General features: G+C 31.6%; 3 protein-coding genes across 4 annotated transcripts; all 3 read right to left on the bottom strand.

Moving 5' to 3' along the window:
- Nucleotides 1-4236: 4236 nt before the first annotated feature.
- LOC101244628 (uncharacterized) lies at nt 4237-8375 on the bottom strand. Of its 2 annotated transcripts, XM_026027744.2 has the most exons (4): nt 8131-8336; nt 4804-5004; nt 4665-4723; nt 4237-4504 (listed from the first exon to the last, which is right to left on the bottom strand). In XM_026027744.2, the coding sequence occupies exons 1-3, from the start codon at nt 8239-8241 to the stop codon at nt 4670-4672; spliced, it is 366 nt and encodes a 121-aa protein (XP_025883529.1). In that variant the 5' UTR covers nt 8242-8336; the 3' UTR covers nt 4237-4504; nt 4665-4669. The 2 variants fall into 2 exon arrangements, with proteins under 2 accessions (XP_025883529.1, XP_004249062.1); XM_004249014.5 differs by lacking the exon at nt 4665-4723 and having other exon boundaries at nt 8131-8375.
- Nucleotides 8376-10396: 2021 nt separating this feature from the next.
- On the bottom strand, nt 10397-13402 carry LOC101268156 (uncharacterized). The gene is given in 7 exon segments (XM_069290356.1): nt 10397-10742; nt 10835-11021; nt 11115-11216; nt 11476-11552; nt 11687-11886; nt 11973-12101; nt 12104-13402. Coding segments are annotated over 7 exon segments (1017 nt in total). The 5' UTR covers nt 12327-13402; the 3' UTR covers nt 10397-10643.
- LOC138338957 (uncharacterized) lies at nt 13253-23402 on the bottom strand. The gene is made up of 5 exons (XM_069290058.1): nt 23365-23402; nt 16774-16886; nt 16504-16685; nt 13501-14028; nt 13253-13408 (listed from the first exon to the last, which is right to left on the bottom strand). Exons 1-5 carry the CDS (start codon nt 23400-23402, stop codon nt 13253-13255), a joined length of 1017 nt encoding a protein of 338 aa, XP_069146159.1.
- Between the last annotated feature and the right edge of the window lie 4547 nt (nt 23403-27949).

The raw sequence follows: 27949 nt of genomic DNA, 5'->3' as shown, positions 1-27949 counted from the left end.
GTTTGGGAACCTTCACGTATATTCACACAATCCATTTTTGCAGTTACAAGCCCTTTTCTAAAAAATTGCTCAAATTTCCTAATTTTTTATGTGTGTTAATTTATGGAACTGGCAACAAGAGAAACCCAAAAAAATTCTTAAAAAACTTGATGAGGACCTTCTTACTTAGTTGGGGACCTTCACATATACTCACTTCGTTTTTAACGCCCATTCTGCATTTACAAGTCCTCTTTTATTGCCCAAAATTCCTGATTTTATTTGTGTGTTAGCCCATGGATCTATCGCCCGCATAACTCAAGTATTTTTCTCAAAAAACGTTATGAGGACCTCTGGATGAGTTTGGAAATTTTCACATATGCTCACATCATTTTAAGATTCATTTCCTCATTTACAAGTCCTTTTTTTACGAATCGCCCAAATTCACCAATTTTTCGTGTGTATTTAATTAGCCCATGGATCTGGCGCCCAAAGTACCTAAAAAAATTTCTCAAAATACTTTATGAGGACCTCCGTAATGAGTTAGGGAACCTTCTTTTATACTCATATCATTTTCTAACGCTCAATTCTGCATTTACAAGTCCTTTATTAAAAATCGCTCAAATTCCCCTAATTTTTTGTGTGTATATTAGACCATGGATCTTGCGTCTAGAGAACCTAAAAAAATCTCAAAAAACTTATAAGGACCTCCGTAGTGAGTTGGGTAACCTTCACGTATACTCATACTATTTTTTTAAACACCCACTTCAATATTTACAATCCTTTTTTAAGAATCTCCCAAATTTCTCAGTTTCGGGTATTAGCCCATGAAGTTGGTGTCCGTGCCCCCTAAAGATTTTTTTATTAAAACTTTATGAGGACGTCTTGATTAGTTTGGATACCTTCACATATGCTAACACCATTTTTAACGCTCATTTTTGCATTTACATGTCCTTTTTTGAATAATCGTCCAAATTTCTCAATTTTTCATGTGTATTAACCAATGGATATGGCGCCCGAAGCACCCAAAATTTTTTCCTCAAAATAAATTATGAGGACCTACGAAACGAGTTTAGGAACCTTCACTATACTCACACCTTTTTAATGCCCATTTCTGCATTTACAAACCTTTTTTAAAGAATCGCCCAAATTTCTCAATTTGTCGTGTGTTTTGTACCATGGATCTGGCGACTGGAGGACCCAAAAAAGTTTTCTCAAATTTTTTTTATGAGGACCTCTGTATAGAGTTGGTAACCTTTACTTATGCTCATATCATTTCTTTAACGTTAATTTCCGCATTTGCAAACCTTTTTTCTGAATAAAGAAAACTTTATGAGGGACCTCCGTAATTAATTGGGGAACCACCACATATGCTCACACCATTGTTAACGTCCGTTTTCGCATTTACAAGTCATTTTTAGAAATTACCGATATTCTGAATTATTCTTGTGTCTGGATCTGACTCTCTGGAGCACCCAAAAATATATACTGAAAATTTATTATTAAGACTTGCGTAATGAGTTGAGCAACTACCATTTATATTCACACCATTTTTAAATGTCTATTTTGCATTTACTTGCCATTTTTCTAACAATTACCGCGATACATTGTTTTTTTGTGTGTATCATCGCATGGATCTCGTGCTTCGAAGCACCCAAAAAGAATTTCTATATAAACTTTATGAGGACCTCCCGTAATGAGTTGGAGAACCACCGACATAAATATTTTTTTAATGCCTACTTCCGAATTTACAAGTCTTTTTTTAGAATTTAACTAAATTTTTAAATATTTTTGTGTGTATTATCTCATGGATCAGGCGCCTCATAGCACCCAAAGTTTCTTTCTGAAAAATTATGAGGACCTCTGTAATGAGTTAGGAAATCACCACGTATACTCACACCATTTTTAACACCTATATTTCAGGATTTACAGTCCCTTTTTTAGAAATTACCAAATTTCCTCAATAGTTCGTGTGTATTAGCCCATGAATCTGGTGCTTGGGAGCATCGATAATTTTATGAGGACCTCTTAATGAGTTGCGGAACCACCACATATACTCACACCATTTTTAACACTTATTTCCTCATGTATAACCATTTTTTAGGAATTACCTCGATTTTTGTGTGCATTAGCCCATATGTCTAGCGCCTCAGAGCACCTTTTTTTTTTAAAAAAATAAAATTTATGAGGACCTGTGTAATGAGTTGGGGACCACCACGTATACTAACACCATTTTAACGCCTATTTCCGTATTTATCGACCCTTTTTAGGGATTAACAATTATTTGTGCATTAACCCATAAGCCTAGCGCCTCCGAGCACCCAAATTTTCTTCTGAACTTTATGAGGACCTTCGTAATAAGTAGGGAAACCACCATTTATACTCACACCATTTTCTTAAGGCCTATTTCGGAATTTGCATGACCCTTTTTTTTTTATAAATTACTCAAATTCCTCTATTTTTCATCTGTATTAGTCCATGGTTCTGGCGCCTCGAAACACCCAAAAGAAATTCTGAAAAAACTTCATCAAGAACTCCGTATCGAGTTGGGGAACCACCATGAATACACATACCGTATTTAACGCTCATTTCTGCATTTAAAGACCTTTTTTAGGAATTACCCAATTTAATTGATTAACTCATGGATTTGGCGCCTAGGAGCATCAAAAAAAAATTTCTGAAATATTGTAAGGAGGACCTCAGTAATGAATTGGGGAACCACCACATATACTCACTCCATTTTTAACGCCTATTTTCGCATTTACATGACTTTTTTTAGAAAATACACAAATTTCTCAAATTTTGTGTGTATTAACCAACAAATCTGACACTTTTGAGCACCCGAAAGGAATTTCTGAAAAATTTATCTCTGGATCTCAGTAATGAGTTGGGGAATCACTACGAATGCTGACACAATTTTTCCAACGCCTATTTCCACATTTACATGCCTATTTTTAGGAATTTACGAACTTCTCTATTTTTCGTGTGACCATGATCTGGCGCATCGGAGCACCCAAAAATTTTCTGAATTTTTTTTATGTTGCTTTGTAATAAGTTGGAGGAACCACCATGTATATTCAACCCATTTTAACGCCTGTTTTCGTATTTACATACCCATTTTTAGAAACTATGCAAATTTTCTGATATTTCGTGTGAATTAGCCCATGAATTTGGCGCCTCGGAGCACCCAAGAACTTTTTCTGAAAAAACTTTATGAGGACCTCCGTAATGAGTTGGAGAACCACCATATATATACTCACCCCATTTTTTAATGTTTATTTCCTCATTTGCTGGCCCATTTTAGGAATTATGCATCTTTTCCTCGATTTTTTCGTATGTATTAGCCTATGGATCTGGCGCTTTGGAGCACCCAACATAGAGTTCTGAAAAAACATGTAAAAGGACCTGTCTTCATTCTTGTTTTTCTCAAGAAATAGTTGGAGCCACAATGTTCTTGAAAAAGATAAATATAGTAGTTAGCACAATATGTATTTCATGACGATACACACCATTCCTTAACATAGTTTAAAATTTTTAAATATCTATTATATTGACTTTTTCCTCTTTTTATTTTTTATTTGCTCCGAAAAATTGATTTAAAACATCGAACCAAATTGAACTGAATTATTTTAATTTTGTATAGGATGCACACTTTTCTAAAATCAAAAATGGAAGAACCAAATTGAAGTTTGATAAAACCAAAACTAGCTGCAACCCTAATAGTAACTTTACTATGATTTTATTTTAAAAATTTTAAGCCCAAATTCACATAATAAATTAAAATAAATGAAAGTATAATATATCAAACGATTTCTGTCTTTATTTTGACAGAAAAAAAAAAGGTTGACGTTGTTTGGGAAAGTTGATTGGAAGTTTCTTTTTTTTTTGGTGGAGAAAAAGACTTAACTATTTTTTGAGTTTATTAAGAGCATATATTACCAAGGGACGAAATATGTGAATATAACTCTTCAACATTTAAATAGAAGAAAAAAAAGGAAAAACTTTTTTATAATTGAAAAACACCTAATTGATGTGAATGGGATATAAGTAATTAAATAATTTTTTTGACAATTAATTCAATTGATAGAATTAATAGCATAATTGAAAAAAAATACATTAAAAGCACATTATATTTTACATAAGATCATGAAATAGGTGAAATGATTCTCTGCTAACAAGCAGAGCCACTGGCAATCTTCAGATAGGTATGCAACAAATATGGAACAGAGACACAGAAAACATGGATGAAACAAAGACATGAACGCGAAAGAGTGCTGATAGCTCAGACCTCATATTCAAGACAATGTTTCGATGATCGCATCAAAGGCTTAGATGCAGGATAATTCCAACATTCACAAGGACCAGACGTTCATCATTCCAAGTATTACAAAGAAAGATTTAATACGAAGTTACTTGGCTGATACAGATCCAACCACATACATACAGTTTATAAGTGGCTCAAAGATGGCCAATTGTGAAATGAAATGGAAATTCAGAAGGTAGATCCATTCCAGCCAAAGAAGGAACCCTGCAAAATAGAGCAGTAGTTATCAGTTTCCTCAGATTTAGAAGGACGGGATACTTATATGACCGACACTCCTAAAGTAGAACATTATGTTTACAAATACTTGAGGAATCGGAGAAGTACAAAAACTTCTAGTGTTCTTAGACAGTGAAAGTTTATTTACATGATCTAGTACTGGTGTATAGCATGAAGACATTGTGCATATTCTTGACTTTGATGGGCCTAAACAAACAGGAAGAATGCAATGAGAGATATGCGGGGAATTTACTCATCCTTGATGGACTATGAAGCCTGGCACATACCTTAGTATCATAGAATTTCAGGAAAAATCGAGATTTGGGAATAGACAATTTAGTCTCAAGTATGTCAGCTATTGCAGCACTGAGTTTCTTGTTGACATCAGCATTTAAACCCCCAATGGAGACCAACTCTCCATAGGCAGCGGGCTGTTCTGTACCCCCGAAAGCCATGGGAACAGATCCCTTCAACACAATCATGACATACTGCACAATGAAAGCAATATTACTGTACTACAGAGAAACCAAACAACAAACACAAAAGGGATGATAAAGCATGTCAATTGAGCTTCTCAAGAGAGACTAAAGGCAAAACATGATCAGTTACATGCTAAAATGTTCATCAGCTAATGCATTTTCTACAAAGAGGCAATTACTTTCTAGTTTCTACTAGGTGAGACTTATGAATTCATCAAGCAAGATACTGATTATCTTGTAAAGCTAATAGCTTGTAGAACATTAACTGCAAAGTCTAACCCTGTAAGAATTTCTAGAGACAAATCTTCAGGGGCAGAATTACCTTAAAAGCATCCTTGGTCATTGAAAAAAATTGCTAAAATAAAGGTTAATTCATTGCAGTAATTTCAAAAACTTACTAGAACACAAGGTGATTTTCCTCAACTGTCCCAATTCTTCAGGGGCAGAATCACCTAGTGTGTTTTGTCTCACCTGGGATTTGCATGTGAGACCTCATGGTTCTCAACTCACTTCATTGACCACTAGGCCACACCCTTGGGCCCTTTCTTCTATTTTTTCCTTTACATATTATTCCGTCAAACTGATCAACAAAATAATGATATTGACCGACAATAAGCTTCAAGAAAGAAATGTGCATTTTGAAGCCAAACTATTCTATGCTACTCATGTTTCAGTTCTATCTTTGCCTTCCTATCCCAAATGATGGATCCAAGGATAGAAGTATTTAGGATTTGTAAATATTTACTTGTTCTTTTTCTTAAGCAGATAATCCCTAAGGTCAAGTTGGCACACAGGTCAAAACTCAGTGGATATGTATTTTTCTCATTCTTGATTTGAGGTCTTCCTTTGTGATCCTGTATCATTTTATAAGACAGATGTGGAAGTGAAAAAAAATGTTGCAGGTTAGCAGGAGTAAGAATTGTGAAACTGGAAAATGTTTGGTAAATGTCTAAATGATCTCAAACAACTACCAGAAGCACATTGTGTCAAAACATGAGGTCCTAATCAGAGCAAGTAGCAATTAGCCATACAAGATAAAACTCCTCATTCATTGAGGCTAATACATTAAGACCCAAAGTGCTGTTAAGAAAGAAGTGTGCCACCTTAAGTGCCAAAAAAAAAAGAGAGCAGTTGCTCATTACAAACATCTAGAAGTTTTATAGTTTGGAAACTAGACATCCTATTCCTTAATCACTTAAACACAAAAGCTCATGAGTATGTTATTCCATAGCTTTACTACAACGGCCAACCTAAAAGAAAGAAATTGCTCATTACCAACATTTAGAAGAAAGAAATTGCTCATTACCAACATCTAGAAGTTTTATAGTTTGGAAACTAGACATCCTATTCCTTAATCACTTAAACACAAAAGCTCATGAGTATGTTATTCCATAGCTTTACTACAACGGCCAACCTAAAAGAAAGGAATTGCTCATTACCAACATTTAGAAGTTTGAAAGTTCGAAAATAGACGCATCACATTCTTAGCACTTAAAACACAAAAATCACAAGTCTAAACACATTTCACTCTTACATTGCTTCACAACATGATACAAAGTATCAGCACAAGCAAAGAGCATTGCTAACTCTACCATAGGGAAAATGAGAGCCACCTCATATTTCGTTTTCCCCATGAACTTGATTATAATCCTTTCCACTTCAGCTATCTCGAAAAAAGGGTCTGAAACTCAAATGCATTTTTGAGAAGGAGAAGGGAAGTCAAACGCATTTTTCATTATTATGATTTATTCCCAAGCATTTTAAAATTATTTTTAACCAGAAATACTGTGATGACATTTCTATGCTATAAAGCCTCATTGAGGGTAAAAGTTAAAGAGCTTTCAAATATAAAATGGTCCCATTTCTTTTGGTAGACTAACAAGGGAAGAATGTAATATAAAATGAAACAGAGGGAGTGCTACTCCGGTCAAATTTAAGCACGTAAATTTCTACTACATTTGTGAGTCAATCAGATTTTTCTTTCAGTTGTGGTTTTCCTGAACATCTTTAAGATACTTCTAACTATAAACTTTTTCATCTCAATAGTCAGCACTGCGGAGATGGAAGCCGAGCAGTGTAGAGTTCTCTCAATGAAGCCATACTACTACAAGCTGTTAATGAGGGAAGTTGGGCTTCCTGCACATATCAGTTGGATTTCTAGGGACCTCAAAAGATGCATCTCTAGCTTGGTTGGCAACAAAGGGAACTAATCTAAGTTGTAAGTTGGAAAAGAGGATTGCATATGTTAGCCTGTTCTTTCTGAGTAAAAGGTCAGGCAAAGGTGTGGATTACCACATATTGTTGGCAGGTGACTACATGATTGTGATGGATAGTATTGAATTGGTTCGGCATGCAGCACATAATAACAGGATCAGTAAAGGATGTGCTCAATAGATGTTCTCGTAGAAGCTAAAAGAGAGCACATAGGACATCGGATGTCGTCCCCCTAGTAATAATGTGTCATGTAAAAGGAAACACTGTAAAGGAGAGCAGGAGCTCTTGAAGGGAATCTAAAAATGCCTTTGTATACTTGAAGAATAGCATTTGTTCTCAGTTAATTTTTGTTGCACACACAAAAATATCCCTACTTATATAGAAGATTGTGTGTAATTTGAAGAGTACCATATTTTGGTTCAAGTTCTCTACTTTTTGGTAAAATACTTGTATATAAATACTCCATTTGTCCCAATTTCTGTGCCACACAAATGGTTAAGAAGTGTTTTAGACCACAATTTTAAAGTTCAGACTGAAAACCCAATGTACTGATCTACTCGTGCTATAAAAAGTCAGTCATCATTTCGCAGCATTATTCCGAGTTTTCTTTTGTTTTCACTTTGCTATTGAACTGAAAAAGATAAAAATCCTTTGTACCCATAATAGCATAGATGAAAACAACAACATAGTGGGAATCAGGAGAGTAGTGTGTACACAGACCTTACTCCTCCCTTATTTCCGATAAACCCTCAGCAAAATTAAAACCCAAGACCCACAAAGACTTACAAACACAATTGAACATCTGGGTAACTGTCCAAACACTAAAAACTCAACCCAAAAAGAGAATACAAACAATTGAAACATTATTACCTGTACAAGTTCAAAATACAACACAAAACAAGAAGGAGAAGTACAACATACAGCTTCTGGTTTGCCGATGAGTTTGGCAACAGTGGAGGTAGCTTCAGAAAGTACGGAGGAAGTATCAACTCCTTCCAAGTTCACATTTGTAGAAATGTTAAGGCACGGCATTTTCTTCTTCTTCTTCCTTGGCTGTTCTCGAGTCACTGTGAAAAAAACCCTCAAAATTTGGAATCTCACACAATGCAAATTCGTTTTTTCTCCACCAAATAAAAAGAAGATTGTTTTTTTTTTTTGAGAAATGTGTGTTTTGCACCCCTAAGTTGTATACCTTTTGCAATTTGCTTCATTGATGTTTTTTGTTTTACTGAATAAACCCCTAACTTCTTTTAATTTTTCCTTTTATATTCGTAATAAAGAAATCGTAACGTCAAATTGAATTGAAGAATCAAATTAAATCAAAAATATATCGTAACAGCAATTTCGATCAAAATTAAAGTATATATATATATATAATTTATTTTATTTATAGCTAAAAAATATTACTCCTTCCGTTTAAAAAAGAATGTTCATATTTCCTTTTTAGTTTGTTTCAAAAATAATGTCCCCTTACTTTTTTGGCTAAACTTTAACTTTTCACGTGGCATGTTTAAGACCACAAGATTAAAGGGCAATTTGATACATTTGACATAATTTTAATTTAGAACCACAAAATTAAAAAGTCTTATTTCTTTTCTTAAATTCCGTTTCGAGTCAAACTAGGTCATCCTTTTTTAAACGGAGGGAGTATTTATAATCTACTTTATTGATATATTTTTAGTTAGTTTATAGTTTTCAATGTTTATATATAATATATTTTATTTAAAATTTGGGTTTGTAAGATTGTAAATATTTTATTTTGTATTAAGATCCGAAGTTACAATCATATTGTTATAGTTTTTCAAATTTGAAGTTAACAATTTACTTTGTAAATATTTTGTTTTGTATTAAGTTTTCTTCTAGCCTTTAAGATTATTAATTTAATATAATGAACGTTGATATTTCAAAAAAAAAATATTTTTTACTCATGTGAATTTTTACCGTTTTTTTTATAAATTTCTATTCATTTAACATTTTTAAGTTTAGCTTGTAAAAAAAATATTTGACATCTTTTTCAATAAACCACAGAAAATTGAAATTTTTTTTCGAAAAAACTGACTTTATGTGGTTTGATTTGATTTTTTAGATTTAATAAACTGACATAATTAATTAAGATTTCTTTAATGAACAAGCGAACCAACCTATGTACACCCTTATTAGTAATGACTAATGTCCTCAAATCAACGGAGATTATCATTTTAACTTATATAAATAATAAAGAGAACTAGAGAAGTGGTGAAGTAGTAGTTTGTTTCTAATTACTCCATTCGTTCATCTTTAATTGTCATGTTATACTTTTTGAGAGTTTCATTTGACTATTTTTCAAAGTTAAATTATTATACTAATTTGATATTTTAAATAAAAAATTTAGATATTCAAAATTCTATACAAAAAGTACTATAAGTTTAACTTTTCATATACTCATGAAAAAATGCATGATAAAATGTGAAACCATGACAAATAAAAATGAATGGGAGAGTATTGAAGTTTTAAAATACTTTTCTACTTGCTTAACTAAAACTTAAATACATTCATAATTTTACCACATGACATGCCAAGTGATTTCAACTCTCAAATCCTTGTTTGCATAGGTGAAACTTTTAATAAAAAGGCGATAGACTTCGTGCCTTATGTCTCGTGAGTTCAAGGCTTAAAGCATAATACAATGCGGCTAGAACTCACAACTTTCGGGTTGGAAGTGAGGGGTACTTACCATCCGAGCAACTCTCTCTCATGAATCTGAATGTAGTCGACACTACTTTTACGAATCCCTTAAACACCTTAATGAAGTTCCTCTTTTAGCTTTTTTTTTCCTATCTGCTTCTCCTTCCCATTCAGTAAAACAAAAACACATAAAAGATAATCTGGTGTTTGTTTTTGGAGTTGAAAAGATAATTGCACATAGCAGTACTGTATTTTACTACTAGACACATTATATAATTAGAGTTTAAACTAAAATCATGTACTATGTGTCTATTTTCTCAAACCAGCATTGATTAGTATCATGTACTGTGAGAAAAGATATATTATTTACACGAAAGGCAACGCCAGGTTCCCAATTCTTTCAACATGTTGGACATTATTGCGTTTTTTATGTTTAATGCTCTGTGATAGAAACGACTAAGTATTTGATCATCAAAAACCTCCAAACACTCAATACCCTGATTTTATGATAGACAAGTAGTTTAATGATGAAAAAACAATTAAGTATTGTGAACAAGTTTTGCCTTAGAAAGAGGCTGCTGAGAACTGTCTGTAATACAGTCATGCTACTACAAAGCTATACCATCCATTGGCTATAAGCTTGACCATTTTCTGTTTTCTTATACGGAGGAAAAGTTCACGGAATGTTTAAGATGATTTCAAGCTTTTATGTCTATCCACTAGAGCAAAACAGCAGATATTGAACAATTGAGTACTTAAGAATGCACATTTTAATCTTCCTCCAAAACTATAGCAGAGGACAAGCACCTTTTCCTGACACCACTCAAGTTGGTTATTTCCCAACCTGTGCCTTCCTTGTAACGTTCAATCTACAATAACAAAGAGTAGTATCGATTAACAGAACCACATAGATAATAGAATCTATGCATAGCAAGACAATGAAATGAATAATATTATGTACCGTGTCTAGTACTTCATTATCGGATTGAGCCCCTCCAATGACATAAATGGACTCCTTTAGAGCAGCAGCAGCTACATAAACCCTTGAGTAGTTCATAGGTTCCCCAATCATCCATGTTCCCTGACGGGGATCATATATCTCAACGCTTGGCATTATTTGAGATCCATCAGAGCCACCAAGTGCATATCTAAAGAACAACCATGAAGCTAAAAGTGAATAACAAGAAGAAAAATGGGACCAAAGATATAGACTGCAAAGAAGCGAGAAGAGGTCAACATACAACTTCCCCCCCAAAGGAACCAATGCATGATATGCTCTTTTTGTGGTCATACTCTCAATTTTTGTCCAAGCATGTTCTCTGGGGTCAAACCTTTCAGCAGTCCTGTGGTGAAAGCTAATAAGAAATATGCTACAGGAGAAACACAGCAGAAAACTGAAAAACAAGACTCAACTACTCTTCCTATTCAATAAAATAAAAGAAGTTGCAGATTTCTATCAGAACAACTTTAGCACTAAAAAAGACCGCGTTTTGGAAAGCTACAAGCAACTCTCATTTCTCAGGTAATGAAACCCAAATGTCAAGCTCCTTTGGGGCATACATTATAAAGAAATAAGAGAACAGCAATTCAGTAATAACTTACGCCAAATATTTGTCTCCATCAAATCCACCAACAGCATATAATGCACCATTGAGTTCTGTTGCTGCAAGAGAAAATCGCTGCATGAATGGTAGACAATCACGTCAGAGGAGATTATATGAGCACTTTGAACAAGTAAGTCTAAAGTTGTTCACATGCTTTTTGTCCCTTTAAATATATCTCTATCGAAATTTAAGCAAGGAATAGAATTGACCTTCTGCCGCATGGATTGTGAAGGAATCCATCGACCTACTTGAGGATCATACATTTCAACTTCTGCAAGGTATTCAGTCCCATTTCCACCACCCATTGCAAATATCTTGTCCTTCAAAGTAGCTCCAGATAAGTTACTCTTTCTATTTTTCAAATTAGAATGCACAGTCCACATATCATTGGCTGGGTTATATGATTCAGCTTCACAAGAATAGAGTGGCATCAGTATCAGCAACTTAAGAGAAAGGGGGAGTAGGGTATGTGAAGGGAGGGACTAATGGCATTACCTGTGTTGTCCCACAACTTCTCAAATTTGCCACCAAATACATAGACTTCTCTATTCAGATTTGCAATTGCAAAATACGACCGAAATGAACTCATTGGCTTAAGTGGCTTTAAAACATCACCCAAAGGTGATACAAGTCCAAGGCCGATAGCCAGCGAGTACCATCAAATCCTCCAGCTAGGATGATTGATTCATCACACAATATATCGGCTGACTCAACCACATTTTTACTATCGTGTGTACGAGAGCGATTTGTGGACTCCAACATCACACATCTACCTTTTAGCAGTCCGATTTCTTGTGCATTAGCCTGAATTCCATGTGAAGACAAGGAAATAAAAAAGGAGGAAAACATCAGATTTTCACTTCTGCAGACACATCATGTATTCAAGTAGGTATGAAGAAAACAAAAATCAGTAAATCATTTAGAAACAGAACAGAAACGATATGTAGCATCAAATTGGATAATTATTGAAATCGGCATAAGAATACAATCATCAACTATCATTGATACATACATCCTTTTTTCAATTTGATAAAGCCTTATGGATCAAGAACCTAAGGTCTTTCCCTTTTGGTCAAGGGACGTTTTCTGATTCCTCCCAAACAACAATAAGAGTGTCCTAAACATGGAAAAGTCTGTATAGGATGCAAAGACTTCTACAAAGTAGGATATAGAAACAATATTTGCAGAAGCAAACTTATACCCAACCTGAAGAGTCTTCGAAAATAAAATAAAACTCAATATGAGCTAAGATGCTTTCTTTACTGTATAAGATGTATATTTATAATAATAATCCCCTCCACACAGATCAGCCCTATCCCTCGGATAAAGCGTATAATCTCTCCTATAAATAATCAATTTCTATTAGTTTTTTATTAACTCTTTGTACAGTAAATAGCAACTAATGTTCAATAATACTTTTCCCTCTCAAGTTACATACCTGAAATTACATGATAATAATCTTATTATTTCCTCTTTTAGAAATCATACTAACATTTCTTTGGTATATCATCCTGAATCTTGAAGTCACCAAATTCTATGGCTTAATTATTATCATGATTTCGTCTAATTTAAAAGAAGAAGCAGAATCTCAAGCTCCTTTTTTGAGTTTGCTTATCTTGTTCAATGATTACCTACTTATAAGCTACGATAGTCCTAATTTTGTTACAAAATTCCTTTTTATCACCTATTGATATCTTGGTACTAAAAGATCCTATTTTTGTTTGCAGATCTTATTCCAACATATATATAAAGACTAGGAACTTTTTTTTAAAATGTCACTCTTCCATTGTTTTAGTATAGAATTGATATGTCACCATAAGACCGAAATTATACACAGAGATAATAAGGTTTACCAGCTTCTTCTCCAGGCCAGTCATTTTTTGGGCTTGCTCTTCCTTGAAAGCATTCAGTTCTTTCACTTCTTTCACCAGCTGCAACAACAGAGATATTGAAGTCATATAAGATATCAGAAATTCTATCATGGTTAATGAAAATTGGCACGTATTACAAGAAGATGATGAACCTGAGCTACAAAAGGAGGACAACCAGCCAAGTCACAATCGCCTTCTTCATTATTCTCTTCTCCAGGAGGTTGTTCCATCAAACCTTCTTGATCAATCCTAGCATCATTATAACTTATCCCTTCATTGGTGTTTTCCTCTGCATGCCCTTTTCTTGAGAGCGCTGGCCATTCACGATTACGAGCTATTTCTTTAAGTTTCATATATATATAATTCTTCTCATCCACTGCACCTTGAGAATCAATGGAAATGGATTGCTTATATTTCAAGTTTTGCGGTTCAGAAAATCTATTTTCTGCAAGCTTGTTATTCGCAGGTGATGTTTGGATTATAGTTCTCCGGGGTGCTGGATAATTTGGTTTGCTACTCGGAGAATATGCATGGGATGACAGTTGTGATATCAATTTACTGGATTGAGCATGATCTAGCTCAAACCAGAAATGATATTCCTTAAAATAGTTCTCCTGAATTATTGGTCTAAAAACATCTTCTGGCAGTGGTTCGCAATGCAGACGGACACGTATCTGAACCTTCAAAAGAAAAAGTGAAGTTTCAGTAGAAAAATCCTTCCTATAATATAACACCAGCGCGTCAGTTGACTGATTCAAAAGTATGATTCTGTTAGTGGCAGTACTTTTAGTTATGTTTCCAGTTAACTAGCTCTAGAAGTCCTAATTAGTTGATGTTAGTGAATAGTGAGTTAGCAGGTCATGGGTTAGTGCTAAACTAGATAGTGCCCTATTTTTTCTCTAGCATTGTTTCTTTCCAAGTTCTATTTCCTCGCATATCAGCAGCTGAGACTTCCAAACAAGCATGGAGATCCTGAACCAAGAGAACTTCGGAGATGATAAAGGTAATTACTATTAAATTACAAACTCTTTCACGTGATTTTAAAGCATTTTTCATGAATGAAAATGAATCTGTGCAAGGATATTTGTCTAGAACATCTGCTATGTTAGGATGAGGTCCTATGGTGAGAAAATTGATTAATCAGATTGTTGTGTCTAAAGTGCTGAGAAGTTTAACCACCAAATTTGAGCATGGTGTTACTGTAATTGAGGAATTTAAGGACCTATCTACCTATTCTTTCAATGAACTAATGAGTTCCTTGCTAGCTCATGAAGATAGGATAAATAGGTCCCTGAGAAAGTTCAAGAGAAGGCATTCCAGGCTAAGGGGGAAGTTTGGCTACAAGGGAAAAGCAGAAAACTCAGCACGGCATGGACATGGCAGAGGTAATTTTCGTGGTCAAGACCATGGTGGTAGCGGCAGAGGTAGAAACCAAATTGGTGAATTCCGTCAGTACAAGAGCAATATTCAATGTTTATACTGTTAGAAATTTGTCCACAAAGAAGTTGACTGTTGGACGTAGCAGAAAAATGAGCAGAAGGAAGCTAATTTCACTCAAAATGTGGAAGAAGAAAGTAAGTTGTTTATGGCTAGTTCCCAAATTCTGAAAGTGCAAATGTTGTGTGGTTCATTGATAGAGGATGCTCAAATCACATGTCAAGTTCGAAGTCTCTATTCAGAGATCTTGATGAGTCTCAGACTAGTGAGGTGCGACTAGGAGATGACAAACAAGTGCATGCTGATTTGTGCGGACCAATGAAAATGGAATTCCTTGGTGGAACTCGAAATTTTGATGTTTACTGATTATTACAGCTGTTTTAGTTGGGTTTATTTCTTGAAATTTAAATCTTAAACCTTTGAGAATTTCAAGAAATTTAAGGCATTTGTAGAGAACCAAAGTGGCAACAAGATAAAATCACTCTGTACCGATAGAGGTGATGAATTCAGTCTAATAATTTTAATTTGTTTTGTGATGAGAATGGAATTCGCAGGGAACTTACAGCACTATATACACCAGAACAAAATGGTGTGCCCGAGCGGAAGAATAGGACGGTGGTGGAAATGGCTCGAAGTTCAAAGGGCCTGGCAGATTATTTTTGGGGAGAAGTTGTTGCAACTGATGTATATCTTTTGAATATCTCGCCACAAAGGTTGTTTGGAACACGACAACTCTTGAAGCTTGGAATGGTAAGAAGCCCCACACTTAAGCATCTTTGGTTGTATAGCATATGCTCAAGGGCGGCTCTACAGCTTTGCAAAAAAAAGCAATCGCCTTAGGCCTCCAAATTTGAGGGGCCTCATTTTTTTTTAAAATAATATGTTATAAGTTTTTTTAAAAAAAATAATATTGAGTATTATTTGTAGAAAATAATTTTTTTATATAAAAGAGTAAAGAAGTAATAGAAGTTTGACAAATTACGAATACTATGTCTCAAGAACGATTAAATTATTGACTATAATAAACCTTATAAAAATATATATTCAAATTTAAGGCCTCCATTTGGATTTGGCTTTAGGCCACCGATTTACTAGAGCCGCTCCTGCTGATATGCTTTGGTTAATTTTCACTCTAAGCTTAGATGAAAAATCTACAAAATGCAGTTTTGTTGGCTTTAGTCTTCAATCCAAAGCATATCGTTTATATAAACTGGTAAGACGGATAGTAATCATAAGTAGAAATGTTGTGTTTAATGGGGTGTTTCACAACCTCAAGGCTTTATGATTACTAGCAACGAGAATAAAGACTACAAGTTAAGAAAAGCTCTTTACGGGCTAAAGCAAGCTCCACGTGCATGGCATAGCAACATTGACTCATTCTTTCAAGGCGATTTAGAAGAAGTGACAACGAGCCCACTTTGTACTTGAAGAAACAAGGTACTGACAAATTTTTGTTGGTCTGTCTCTATGTTTCCAGGTAACTACCTCTAGGAGTCCCAATTCGTTGATTTTAGTCTGTTAACAGGTTAGTGCTAAACTAATGCCCTATTTTTTCTCTCCGAGTTCCTTTTGACTTGAAGCTTTGTCTTCTGAAGTAATAGAAATAGATCAAGTTTCGCTCTGTTAACATCTTATTTGAGTAGTCGTTCATATCTTTTACCAACAAGGCATGCATCAACATAAGCAGATAAAGCCAAAAAGAAACAATGATATGAAACCTGTGCAGGAAATGGTGTTCTTTCATCACCATCTTTATTCCAAGCATATGGATTGATTAGCATTTGACCAGAACTTGCAGCCTCAAAGATTCCGTGGAGCTTCTTATCGTCGTAATTGAACAAGAACACTGGCAAACCAGGACTTACATTTTTCACATATGTAAAGTGTGCTCTAGGCGAACCTGTCAAAGATTTTAAAATGTATATAATTGAGTAACAACAACCCCAATTGCCTATCGAAGGTCAATATATTAGGGCCGAACAACTGACCTACTAGTTGCTTTTCGAGACACTCTCTTATTGTATCATTCTTGCACCCAAATATAACACCGCCTAGTTGATCTCTTGGCAGATTTCGAAATGTTTTTTCCTTTGCCCACATCCTGAAAAATCCATATGAACAGAACTAAATCATCATCAGAGCTGTAAATGAAAAACTAGAGCTACTACTATAATCAAGCTACACCAAAGCACAGGATTTAGACCATCAAAACAATTAGTACCAACGAGACCTCAAATATAAATTTCAACAAAGCATGTCCAAATTCACATCAACAGCTACATGTTGGAACTAATACGGAAAATACCTTCTTGACGAATATGATAGATTAAATGAATTTTAAGGAATGAATCTTAGACAACAATATGAATTTTTCTATATGAGATACTAGGATTATTTTTCCTTCACTAAATGCATATGATACAACTCAAGATGAATCAAAATTCGACGACTTAAACACTAAAATCAAACAAGGAAAACTTTCACAGAGACTAAAATCGCTCAGCAGAAAGTACAGAGGAATCACGCCTGATCAATTACAAGTCCGTAAATACGAGGATATATTACATAGAGAGACAATCACAGTAGCAAAAATCGACAAAATGTACACTTACCAAATCGATGATCAGACAGTTATCTCAACCAAATATACCTATAGAATCAACTTCAATTGTATCGAAATCGAATTTACAGTAACAACTGGAGAAGAAAAGGGAATATTACCTGAGAGAATTCTGAGAAATTTAGAAAATTTTCACTTTTAAAACTAAAAGACGCGCGAAATTGCACTTCCAAGTACTTGATAAAACAAAATAACACACCCAACTAACCAACTGTACATTTTTTTATTTTTTTTTAACTTTCTTATGTTAAATTTTTATTTATTTGGAAAATATTCTACAATTTATATTTCACATTTTGATACTTTATGGAATTTACTTTAGGAATTCAAATTTATTTGATTATTTTAAAATTCAAATGATTTTTTTAATTTCAGTTTAAATATATCATTTTTTGATTGAAGAAATTACAATCAAAATAAGCTCTAATTGAATTAGATTTATTAAGTTAGATTTTGGATTAGTCAACTTGAACATTTCATATTTTTTATTTCGATTCTCGAGATCCTAAGATAATCCATAACAATTAACAACTTCAGTTCATCTAATATTTTGCCCCTAAGATAAGCCATAACAATTAACAATTTTAATTCATCTATATTTTGCTCCTAAGAATATACAAATTTCTACCGTTAATAAGGACAGAGAACATTATATTTCCATCGTGTAATATAATTTCATATTGGACTTGACATTACAATGGTAGGGCCTTGGAGTACTGATCTATTGAATCTTTACAAATTAAACTTATTAATATTGAAAACATATGATATGGATATAACATAATAATTTTTGATTTTCACAAGTCTGAAAATTGTAATACTAAATCTGATATCCAATCAAAATTTCATACATTTTAAAAGTAAAAATTCAAGTTCAATCCATAATCCAAAAATTCAAATCAAATAACTACAAAGTTCGGATTTCAAAATGACCAAAACCATGTTCACACCTAATTTTAGATGATTTAGTCACCTTTGGTCATGGATGGGTCCAGTCTATGCAATCAGTGGCGGAGTTAAAAATTTCACGAAAGATATTCAATTGAACATGCTCTACTCAAAGGTGATTTTTTTTTTTTGCAACTAGTAAGATTCGAAGACATAAACACTTAAGTTCGTGTGTCTTTACTCTTTCAAGGCGCCTAAAATAACTAGATACAATTTATATATTTATAAATTATAAATTTTTTAAGACTCATTTATCAATTTTATTTATTCTTAAGCACTAGTTTTACAAATGATAATCTTCTTTCCCCAAATCTATGAAATGTAAGTTCATTTACTAGGAGCACTACGATAAATTGACAATCTAACAAAGCTACATTTACATTTTGTGCCTACATTTGGAACAATTTACTTAATTAGATTGGAACAATTTACTTAATTAGATTTAATCATGATGAATTGATGAGTTGATGTATAAGTAAGTAGTAATCTAACCTTAATGGATTTTTCCGAGGATCCTCTGATCTATTCATGAAAAGATGTCGGCGATTGGCGGTGAGTTTTCAACAGAACACTCTTGACGGAAGTCTCACGATTTCTAACCTAATTTATTTATTGATAAATTTGGCTGACGGTCCAGAATAAAATGTAGATAAATATTTTCCTTTTGAACAAACCATCCAAACCTACCTAATGTGGGGGCATGTAATACTTCTGATCGCAAATTAATTGGTAAATTCTCCTTTTGTTCCTAATTGTGATATATGACTCAATATATTTATTCTTAAATTAATTTAAGTGTGTGTTATTGCCTGTTGGTTCCTTTAATTATGTAGAGCATGGTATATTTAATTTTACTAGTCTCTATACACGTGCATTGTACGTGTATTCTGTTTTAATTAGTACATAAAATATTAAATGATATAGATGCTAGTAAAACTTGGAAGTAAATTGATTAACTAAATTTTGAAAGAGAAGTTTTATTCTTTGTAGTTATAAGCAATAAATTGAATTATTACATGTGATATTTCTCTTATATATTTCTAATATATCTTATACTTAGTACAAAACTATAGTTACATTTTTTTGTACCTACATTTGAAAAAATTTACTTAGATTTAATCATGATGAATTGGTATAAGTTGATATGTTTTTCTATATAAGTAGTAATCTAACATTAATGGATTTTTTGGAGAATCCTCTCATCTATTCATGAAAAAAAATTGGGGATTGACGGTGGATTTTTGAGCTGAACAATCTTGACGAAAGTCTCAAAATTTCTAACCTAATTCATTTACTGATAAAATTCAGTTGATGATCCTGGATAAAATGTACATAAATATTTTCCTTTTGAATAAATCATTTAAACCTACCTAATGTGAGGGGATTAAAATACTTTAGATTCCAAAGTAATTGGTAAATTCTCCTTTTGGTCCTAATTGTGATATATGAGTTATGACCCAATATATTTTTTAATCGGTTAATTTAAATGTGTGTTATTGCCTATTGGTTCCTTTATTTATGTAGAGAACATGGTATTTAACTATACTAGTTTACAGGCACGTGTGTTACACATGTGCTCTGTGTTAATTAGTATAACAAAAATTAAATGATATCAATGTTACTAAAATTTGCAAGTAGTATTGAGTAACTAAATTTTGAAAGAGAAGTATAATTGTTTGTAGTTATACACAATCAATTGAATTGGTACATGTGATATTTTTCTTATATAGTTCTAATATATCTTATACTTGGTACAAAATGTCCCTATGTTTTAAATATTTCCACAACAAATAGTTTATAGAACTGATCTTGATGCTTAGAAAACTGAAAATGATTAAAAGTCATGTTGGAGGAGGTGTAACTCGTAACTATTTACAATATTTTAATTTAGTGTAAAGGTAAAAAGATAATTTAACTTTGCACTTTGGTGCTTCTCACTTGTGTTGCACGTTTGTCCCTTGTAATTACTATAAAATGAATGCATACTTAAAAAATTGAATTTCAGAATAGAAAATATATTTCTATTGCACGCTACTTAGTATAAATATTCGTAAATTATTTAAATACAATTACAATATGTATAAATAGTTATTCATAAAATTAAGTAATCAAAAGAGAAAGAGTGTAACACCAAATTAGCTAATGAATTCGAAAATAAAATGAAATAGAGTAGATTAAAAACAATAAAATAGCTAATAAATTCTAAAACTTTTAAATAACAAAATTAAAGAGAGAAATAGTTCTAGTTTATAAGAATAGAGGAACATCCTCAATAACTAACAAAAATATAAACAGATCTATCTCTTTTTTATTGCATATGTGATGAACAATTGCATTCATCAACAATTATCCATCAATAATCATACATTAGAATAACAAAGCGTATGCATCAACAAAAAGTAATTGTGTTGAACAAAACGTAATTATACATCGAAATAACTAAGTGTATGCATTAATATAAAGTGTTTTTGAAGATAATTTTTTGGTATTTATAGTTACAAGTTTGGAATTGTAAAATTCATTTAAAAATTGATGATATACATAACGTCTATGAGAATTAGATTGTTTAAAGTTGAGAATATGTAAAGTTTCTTACTAAAATTTAAATATGTGTCATATTAAGATGTATGGTAATTCAAAGGACATTTTTGTTCTTTAATGTTAAAGGATATTTCGAATATAATTTACTGTCTTTTGTTGTTACGAAACACTTCATCTACCGAACTATATTTTAGAATAAAAAACAAATTAAGCATTTCTTTAATTAATCCTACCTAGAAACATAATGGATTAATACCATATAAGTATTATTTAAGTAATATTTTATTAATTATTTCTTTAATAATATTTAAATTAGTAAAAGGGTAGAATCATAATCCTATTTTAAAGTTAAAATCTTTTCACTTGTAATAAAAATAATAATAATTTCTAGACTCTCCCTGCGCTCGTTTGCCTATATCAGTCAATACACATTTTTTATAAAAAAAAGTATAAAGATTATTAATAATACGAAAAAGGGCCTAAAATACCCTTGAAGTATTGAAAATGGTACAAAATTGTCATTCATCCACCTATTGGCTCCAAAATGTCTTTTTCATCCATCCATTGGCTCCAAAATACCCCTGTGATCCACCTTTAGGTTCAAAATTGACAACTTCTTTAATTGTTTTAAAATCAAACTCTTTAAATATTTTTTAAAATACTTGACGTTCAACTATTGGTTATAGTTTAATTTATTAATATAACTAGTGAACTTAGCCGCGCTTTGCGAGATCAAAATTATTCGTTAAATCTGCTAAATAATTAATTTTTTGAATATTTAATTATTAAATATATTTCTAAAGATTCTTTATAGTCTTTAATCTAAATATATCAAATTTTAAGTCTTAATTAAGTTTATTATTAGTACTTAAATTTTATATCTTTTGTAATTTGAAATCGCTTAAGAATTTTTGAAATTATAAAAAAAATCCTAAATTTATTCTCTTTATTTTAATAAGAAAAGTAAATTTTAATGTAATAAGTTGAACTCTTTATGAAATTTAAATTTAATTTAATAATATAATAAGTTTAATGTAAATATAGTTTTTTTCTAATATTTATTCTTTTCCTTCAAAAGTATTACACTTTCCTTTAGTAATGAATTTTTTTTTTCATCTTTCACTAAATCTTAGATTATGAAATGTTTGTAAATCATTTTCTATCTTGACTAATTTTACTACGATTATAATATACTGCCTATTATTTATATAAAAATGAATAGATTGAAAGATAAATAGTCTCAATTACGTAAATAATATAAAGTATTCAAATAAATTAAACCCAAATTATATATATATGTATTAACTAAAATACAACTTTAAACTTACCTATATTTTAGTTACAATTTCTAAATTATTCTAAAAGGTAAACATAAATAAAAATTGTGAAATTTCCTAATCCTCAAAATTGATTTCATTATTCAAAATAAAATATATACAATGTTGAAACCATTAAAAAAACCTTAAAAGATAATAAACAAAACGATTCAAGTCTTCAAAGTTAAAATTAATATACCTGAAATTTCAATAATATTATTTAGTGTAGGTATAAATAATAATTAGATAAATTAATCAAAGATTCCTTGTTGGAGTACCAAAGAAAATTAAAATAAATTAAAATTAAACAAATAAACAAAATAATCTTTGTAGGAATACCAAAGAAAATTATCCTAGCCTCTAATTATTCAATTTGTACACACTCTCAATGTTCACTACACCATTTGAAGATTAATGGACATAAACATTAATGTAGGGTTCCTTTTCCTTGTGAGTTTATGAAAGTTAAACTAAAAAAATATTGTAATATGTTCATCTTGTCTTCCATTATAAATAATAAATATTATTTTAAAAAAATGCGCAAAATAATAAGTACTCTAAAATCATCAATAAAGAGGAAAAAAGCAATAAAAACAAAAAAAAAAGAACAAAAAAAATGTTGTAAATAAAAGACATCAAACAAACTGAAATAAAAAGAGTAACATGAGTGAAATATTGTACTCACCAAAATTGTCATATACTCGTCTACTCGTCTACACTGTTAAGTGTTAACAATAGAAGTTAGTCACAAAGAATCTATATATATATATATATATATATAAAATTAGACATAATCAAAGTGATGTACCTTGGTAACTCAAATTAGATATTGTTCTCATTGAATTTGAATTTCCAAAATTGTCAAATGCTCATCTTATCTTCCACATTGTAAAAGTTAGTAACAAATAAATTATATATTATAAAATTAGAAATAACCTGTAACGACCCGCTAGGTCGTTTTGAGAACTAGGACTAGTTTGACTCCTTTTGAAAATTTAAAGGGGTATTTTTAAACTATTAGATAACTATGAGTACCCAATTGATGAAACTTTTATTAAATAAATAATTAGAAAATAGGTTAGTGGAGTTTTCACGGTTAATAATTTCTTATTTAGAAGAAAAGGAAAACGAAAAGTGGGGAGGCGAAACCTTACCACAGGCGACCAGCAAGAGGGAGAAAAATCATAGTCATTGTTCAGGTAAAGATATGAGATATTCGTTCTTTTCAATTCTATATATAGTAATATATTGTTGGAGTGCTTGAGATTGTGTTATTATTTTATGCTATATTGATAATGGGTGATAAGAAATAATGGGTAAGTTGGTGATGATTACTAAATTATATTATATTGTTAGCAATTGGGTTAGTATTCAAAAATATATATATATATATATAAAAATCGATCGAAGTCGAATAGTTCAATGGCTGCAGGTTAATGTTTTCTGGGATTTTGTCAAAAGAATTTATCATATATATTGTTAGTTTCAGAATGGTAGGAATAAGATTGAGTCAATCATTGGACAATCATTGTCAATGATTGCCAATGATTGGAATTGGATAAATATTTTAGGAAATTGGCACTTGTTTACAAATGGGTTTCTGCAAAAAAAAAAATGTATACAATGATAATAGATTTTTTAATTGGAAATTAATGGTGGAAGTTTTTTTTTTTTATGTTTTTATATTTGGATTATATAGTGGGGGTGATAAAAATGGATGCCAATCATTGGGCAACCATATGCCAATGATTGGCATGGGAGATGCTTGAATTAGCAGTACAGAACGAAGGGGAAAAAATGGGAAAAGGGGAGGGGCGTTCCACTTCTGCCAATGGGTGGAAATTTGGTTCATATTTTATTTATATATTAAAATGCTAGTTTTTAATATATTGGGATTGGTAATTAATTATTAGGTGTTATTTTATATGATCTAACATTGAATTTTAGTCCATTTGAAGAGGTTAGAGTTAAGTTCTTGGCTTGAAATTTAGCAAGTATGAAAAATTTGGCATGCCAATATACATCAAGATTTGGAGTTTGTTGAAAAAAAATGAGTGAGTGTTAGCGTCTATGATAGACATATAATAATTTGAATGTCTACAAAAATTGCTTACTTACGAATATTGCAAAATTGGTAGATTGGGAACGTTCCGAAAGCTTGCAAAAAGGAAAGGAAAAATCTTAAAAGATTCGTGGCACAAGCTCGACATCTAAGGTATGTTAAGACTTGTTAGACTTGTTGAAGGACGTTTTCCTAATTAAAGATTAAAAATAAGGGGTAAGGGGAAAATATGGTGGTCTCGTATCAATGGTGTGACGGGCATTGGTACGAGTACCGGTGTTATAAAACGGAAAATTTCTATTATAGAATGTGGGTTGAAATTTGAGTATGCCAAAGCATATGGGCATTAGCTGATATATTATTGACTTGAATACCTTGTGTGATTGTGTTTTATTTATTTCACCCGTATAGTTGAGATAATTGAGGTGGTTATGTATTATATTCATATTGATTGATTGAGATGCATCATCATCCCCTCTATTGAAACAATATTGTGTACATGCATAGAGATGAGACTGAGTATAAGTTGGGCACGTGGAGATCGTCCGTGCTGGGGATGGTGAGATGTTAAGATTGTAATTTGGGAACGTGGAGACCGTCCGTGCGAAAATTGTTTGATATTATGATAGTGCGCTGAGATCGTCCGCACAGACACGTGGAGATCGTCCGTGTCGGTATATGGACCTCGCGAGTCCCTTATGGGTCATGAACTCTCGATGTATTTCCGAGGAGTATCATGTATATACGGTTGAGTGAGTACTGGGTATTCTAAGACATATCATTACATGGCATCATATTGCATTGCATTTCATCCCATCATTCATTCTTGATGACTATATGTTTCGTTTGGTGTTTGGAAAATATTAAATGTTGATTTCCTTTATTGATGAAACTTAAATAGTAAGTGCAATATATATATATATATACTTGTACAATCTAAGAATTTATTTTCTTATATAACTCCCGTCACTACTTCTTCGTTGTCGGTCAATGAGACATACTGGGTACACGTGGTTTCGTACTCATACTACGCTTGTTGCACTCTTTGTGGTGCAGATTCGATTTCGAGTAGAAGCACATCTTGTAGAGCAATTTGAGTCCGAGCTTGGAGTTGTGGTGAGCTACTTGGCTGTTCCGTGGCCTACACCTCCCTCTATCTTTTATTTATTCTGTTATTAGTATTCAAACAGGATATCCCTTATGTTAGATTTGTCATTTAGTTTCAGACTTGCATCGAATTTTAGAAGCTCTTGTACTTAAGACACCAATTCTTGGGGTGATATATTTTATCTTCCGCATTTCGTACTTATAAGGAACTCAATGTTGGAGATTCTTGCTAAGCATTGGTCCTTTTTACTCATTTGTTGGTTTAGTTGGGTTAATATGTTGGATTGGCTTACCTATTGGTTGGGAACATAGGTGCAATCACGACTTGCAAAATTTGTCGTGACATAACCAAAGTGATGTACTTTAGTATAAATATGATAAAGAAAGGGAAAATAAAATAAAAAATTCTTGCATTGGTGAAGATGACATGGTTTTAGTATTTATAGTAATCCATAAATTCTTAACTATTGAATAAATAAATTAAAAGACTAATTGAGTAATCAATACCTACAATTGTAACTTATATTGGTCATTAGTGTCTTAATTATAATTTAGTAATACTTTTAAGAAGGAATAGGGAAAGGTTTAAATATTTAAAGGGATAAATTATAACTTATATATATCTAAAATAATAAAGGTATTAATGGAGGAATTTAAAGAGAAATAATGAATAGAGGATATTTATTTAATTTAACTAATATATCAAGATAAAATTAAGAGAGAGAAAAAGCTTTAAAAAAAGATAAAATATGTAAATTCTAATGCTGGCCTATGAGGGGTGCCACATCAGCACTTTCATATCCAGATTTATATATATATATATATATATATATATATATATATATATATATATATATATATATATATATATATATATATATAGATTTATAAACCAACCTACTACCCATTCATTACTAACTAAACCCCACCCAATTAATAATCCAATTTTAATATCAAAATCGTCATAAACACTACTAAAATACGACGAAATTATAGATTCCTGAAAATGATGTCCCAATTATTCGAGTCCGAATCGAAGCCCAATTAAATTTAGGTTGAGCCGCTTATTAAAGGTAAAGAAGTAATACATCCTGAATTAATTCATGCACTTTTTTAAAATATAATTTAATAAATATTTATGATTTGTTTTAAAACCTTGAATATATTATTTTGAAAAGAAGTTATCTATGAAGTAACATCACATAATTGAGATGTAAGAATAATTAAGATGAACATAGTTAGACTTTTAAGTTTATCGGTAGTTTTTATTTAGACACTTGAAGGTATGATAATTTACTTCTATAGATATTTTTCGCCTCAAATTTTTAAAAACACTCAATTGGCAGTAGCTTTTCTGTTGTTTCATTAATAATGTAACGGGTTTATAATTTGAAGGAGTTTAATTAGTAATCGGTGGGTATTGGATTTATTTATAAATTATATTAATAAGTTTAATTATAACAAATAATTGAGCGCCACGTATTTAAAATAATATTTAAATAGTTCAAATATAAAACCGTTAAATAAGTGGTCAATTTTGAACCAAAAGGTGGATGACAAGGGTATTTTGGACCCAATAGGTGGGTGAGAAGGGTATTTTGGAGCCAATATGTGGATGGAGGGTAATTTTTGTACAATTTTCAATACTTTGAGGGTATTTTAGGCCCTTTTCCGTTAATAATATTGTTTTATGTTTAAAAATTAAAAGGAGTATATACTCCTTAAAATGAGTATAAAGAATTTATGAGATTTTTTTATCCAAATACTTTTTTTTTTCTAGATCGAATAAATGAAATAATAAGTTCTAAATTTAATCAATAAAAACATAAAGTTGCAGAATATAAAAATATTTAGTAATACCGCTTTTCTTCTTCAACGCTTTCTCTTCTTTCGTTATTACGGGTATTTATTTACAAATATGAAATCACATCATGATTTTATTTTCATACAAGTTGTAAATCATTTATAAATTCTAAAAAAACACATTAAATAAATGCATGCTAATTTTTGTAGATTTAATTATGAGAAAAAACTAACTGCATGAACTATTCAATTCTCTTATCCAATAACCTAGAGTGTTCACTACATGATAATCAACTTGTTATAACAAACATAATCTTTAAAAGAAGATTTGTACATCAGACATGTAAATGAAAATTTTTATTTTCTTTTTCATTGTCATTATTCAAGAAAAAGTAGTCAATTTACCTTCCCTCAACCAAAAAATTGAATGTAACAAACAATGAACTAAGTAAAAATATGCAACATTGAAATGAAAAATAATACTTACCAAATAACAAATAAATGTCCATGACGCCTTTAACCTTCTTGAAGAATGCATCGAATGCACTGAAATGATTAAATTCTAATTCAGATACTATATTCTCCAAGAATTTACCGTCAATAAATTAACGAAACATCATACATATTCTTTCTCACACAAGTAGGTTTGTTTTACCTCATGAATGTTGAGCAGACTTTTTGTCCAAATGAAAAACTCTCTAGAATTATTTATCACCTGTTGCGTTAAAAACATAAATTTTTGATGAAAAGAATGAAACAAAACATGT

This window comes from Solanum lycopersicum, chromosome 10, assembly GCF_036512215.1.
Source record: "Solanum lycopersicum chromosome 10, SLM_r2.1".
Lineage (NCBI taxonomy): Eukaryota > Viridiplantae > Streptophyta > Magnoliopsida > Solanales > Solanaceae > Solanum > Solanum lycopersicum.
This window is presented reverse-complemented; position numbering and strand designations above follow the sequence as displayed.

Excerpts from the sequence above, each read along its gene's own strand:
- LOC101244628 (XM_026027744.2), bottom strand. The coding sequence starts at position 8,241 with ATGCCGTGCCTTAACATTTCTACAAATGTGAACTTGGAAGGAGTTGAT. Across the intron at positions 5,005-8,130 it reads TCATCGGCAAACCAGAAGCT|TATGTCATGATTGTGTTGAA; the intron begins GTATGTTGTACT and ends TTCATTGTGCAG. Across the intron at positions 4,724-4,803 it reads TGAAATTCTATGATACTAAG|GCCCATCAAAGTCAAGAATA; the intron begins GTATGTGCCAGG and ends CTGTTTGTTTAG.
- LOC138338957 (XM_069290058.1), bottom strand. The coding sequence starts at position 23,402 with ATGACTATGATTTTTCTCCCTCTTGCTGGTCGCCTGTG. Across the intron at positions 16,887-23,364 it reads CCTCTTGCTGGTCGCCTGTG|GATGTGGGCAAAGGAAAAAA; the intron begins GTAAGGTTTCGC and ends TGGATTTTTCAG. Across the intron at positions 14,029-16,503 it reads GAACACCATTTCCTGCACAG|GTTCAGATACGTGTCCGTCT; the intron begins GTTTCATATCAT and ends TTTCTTTTGAAG.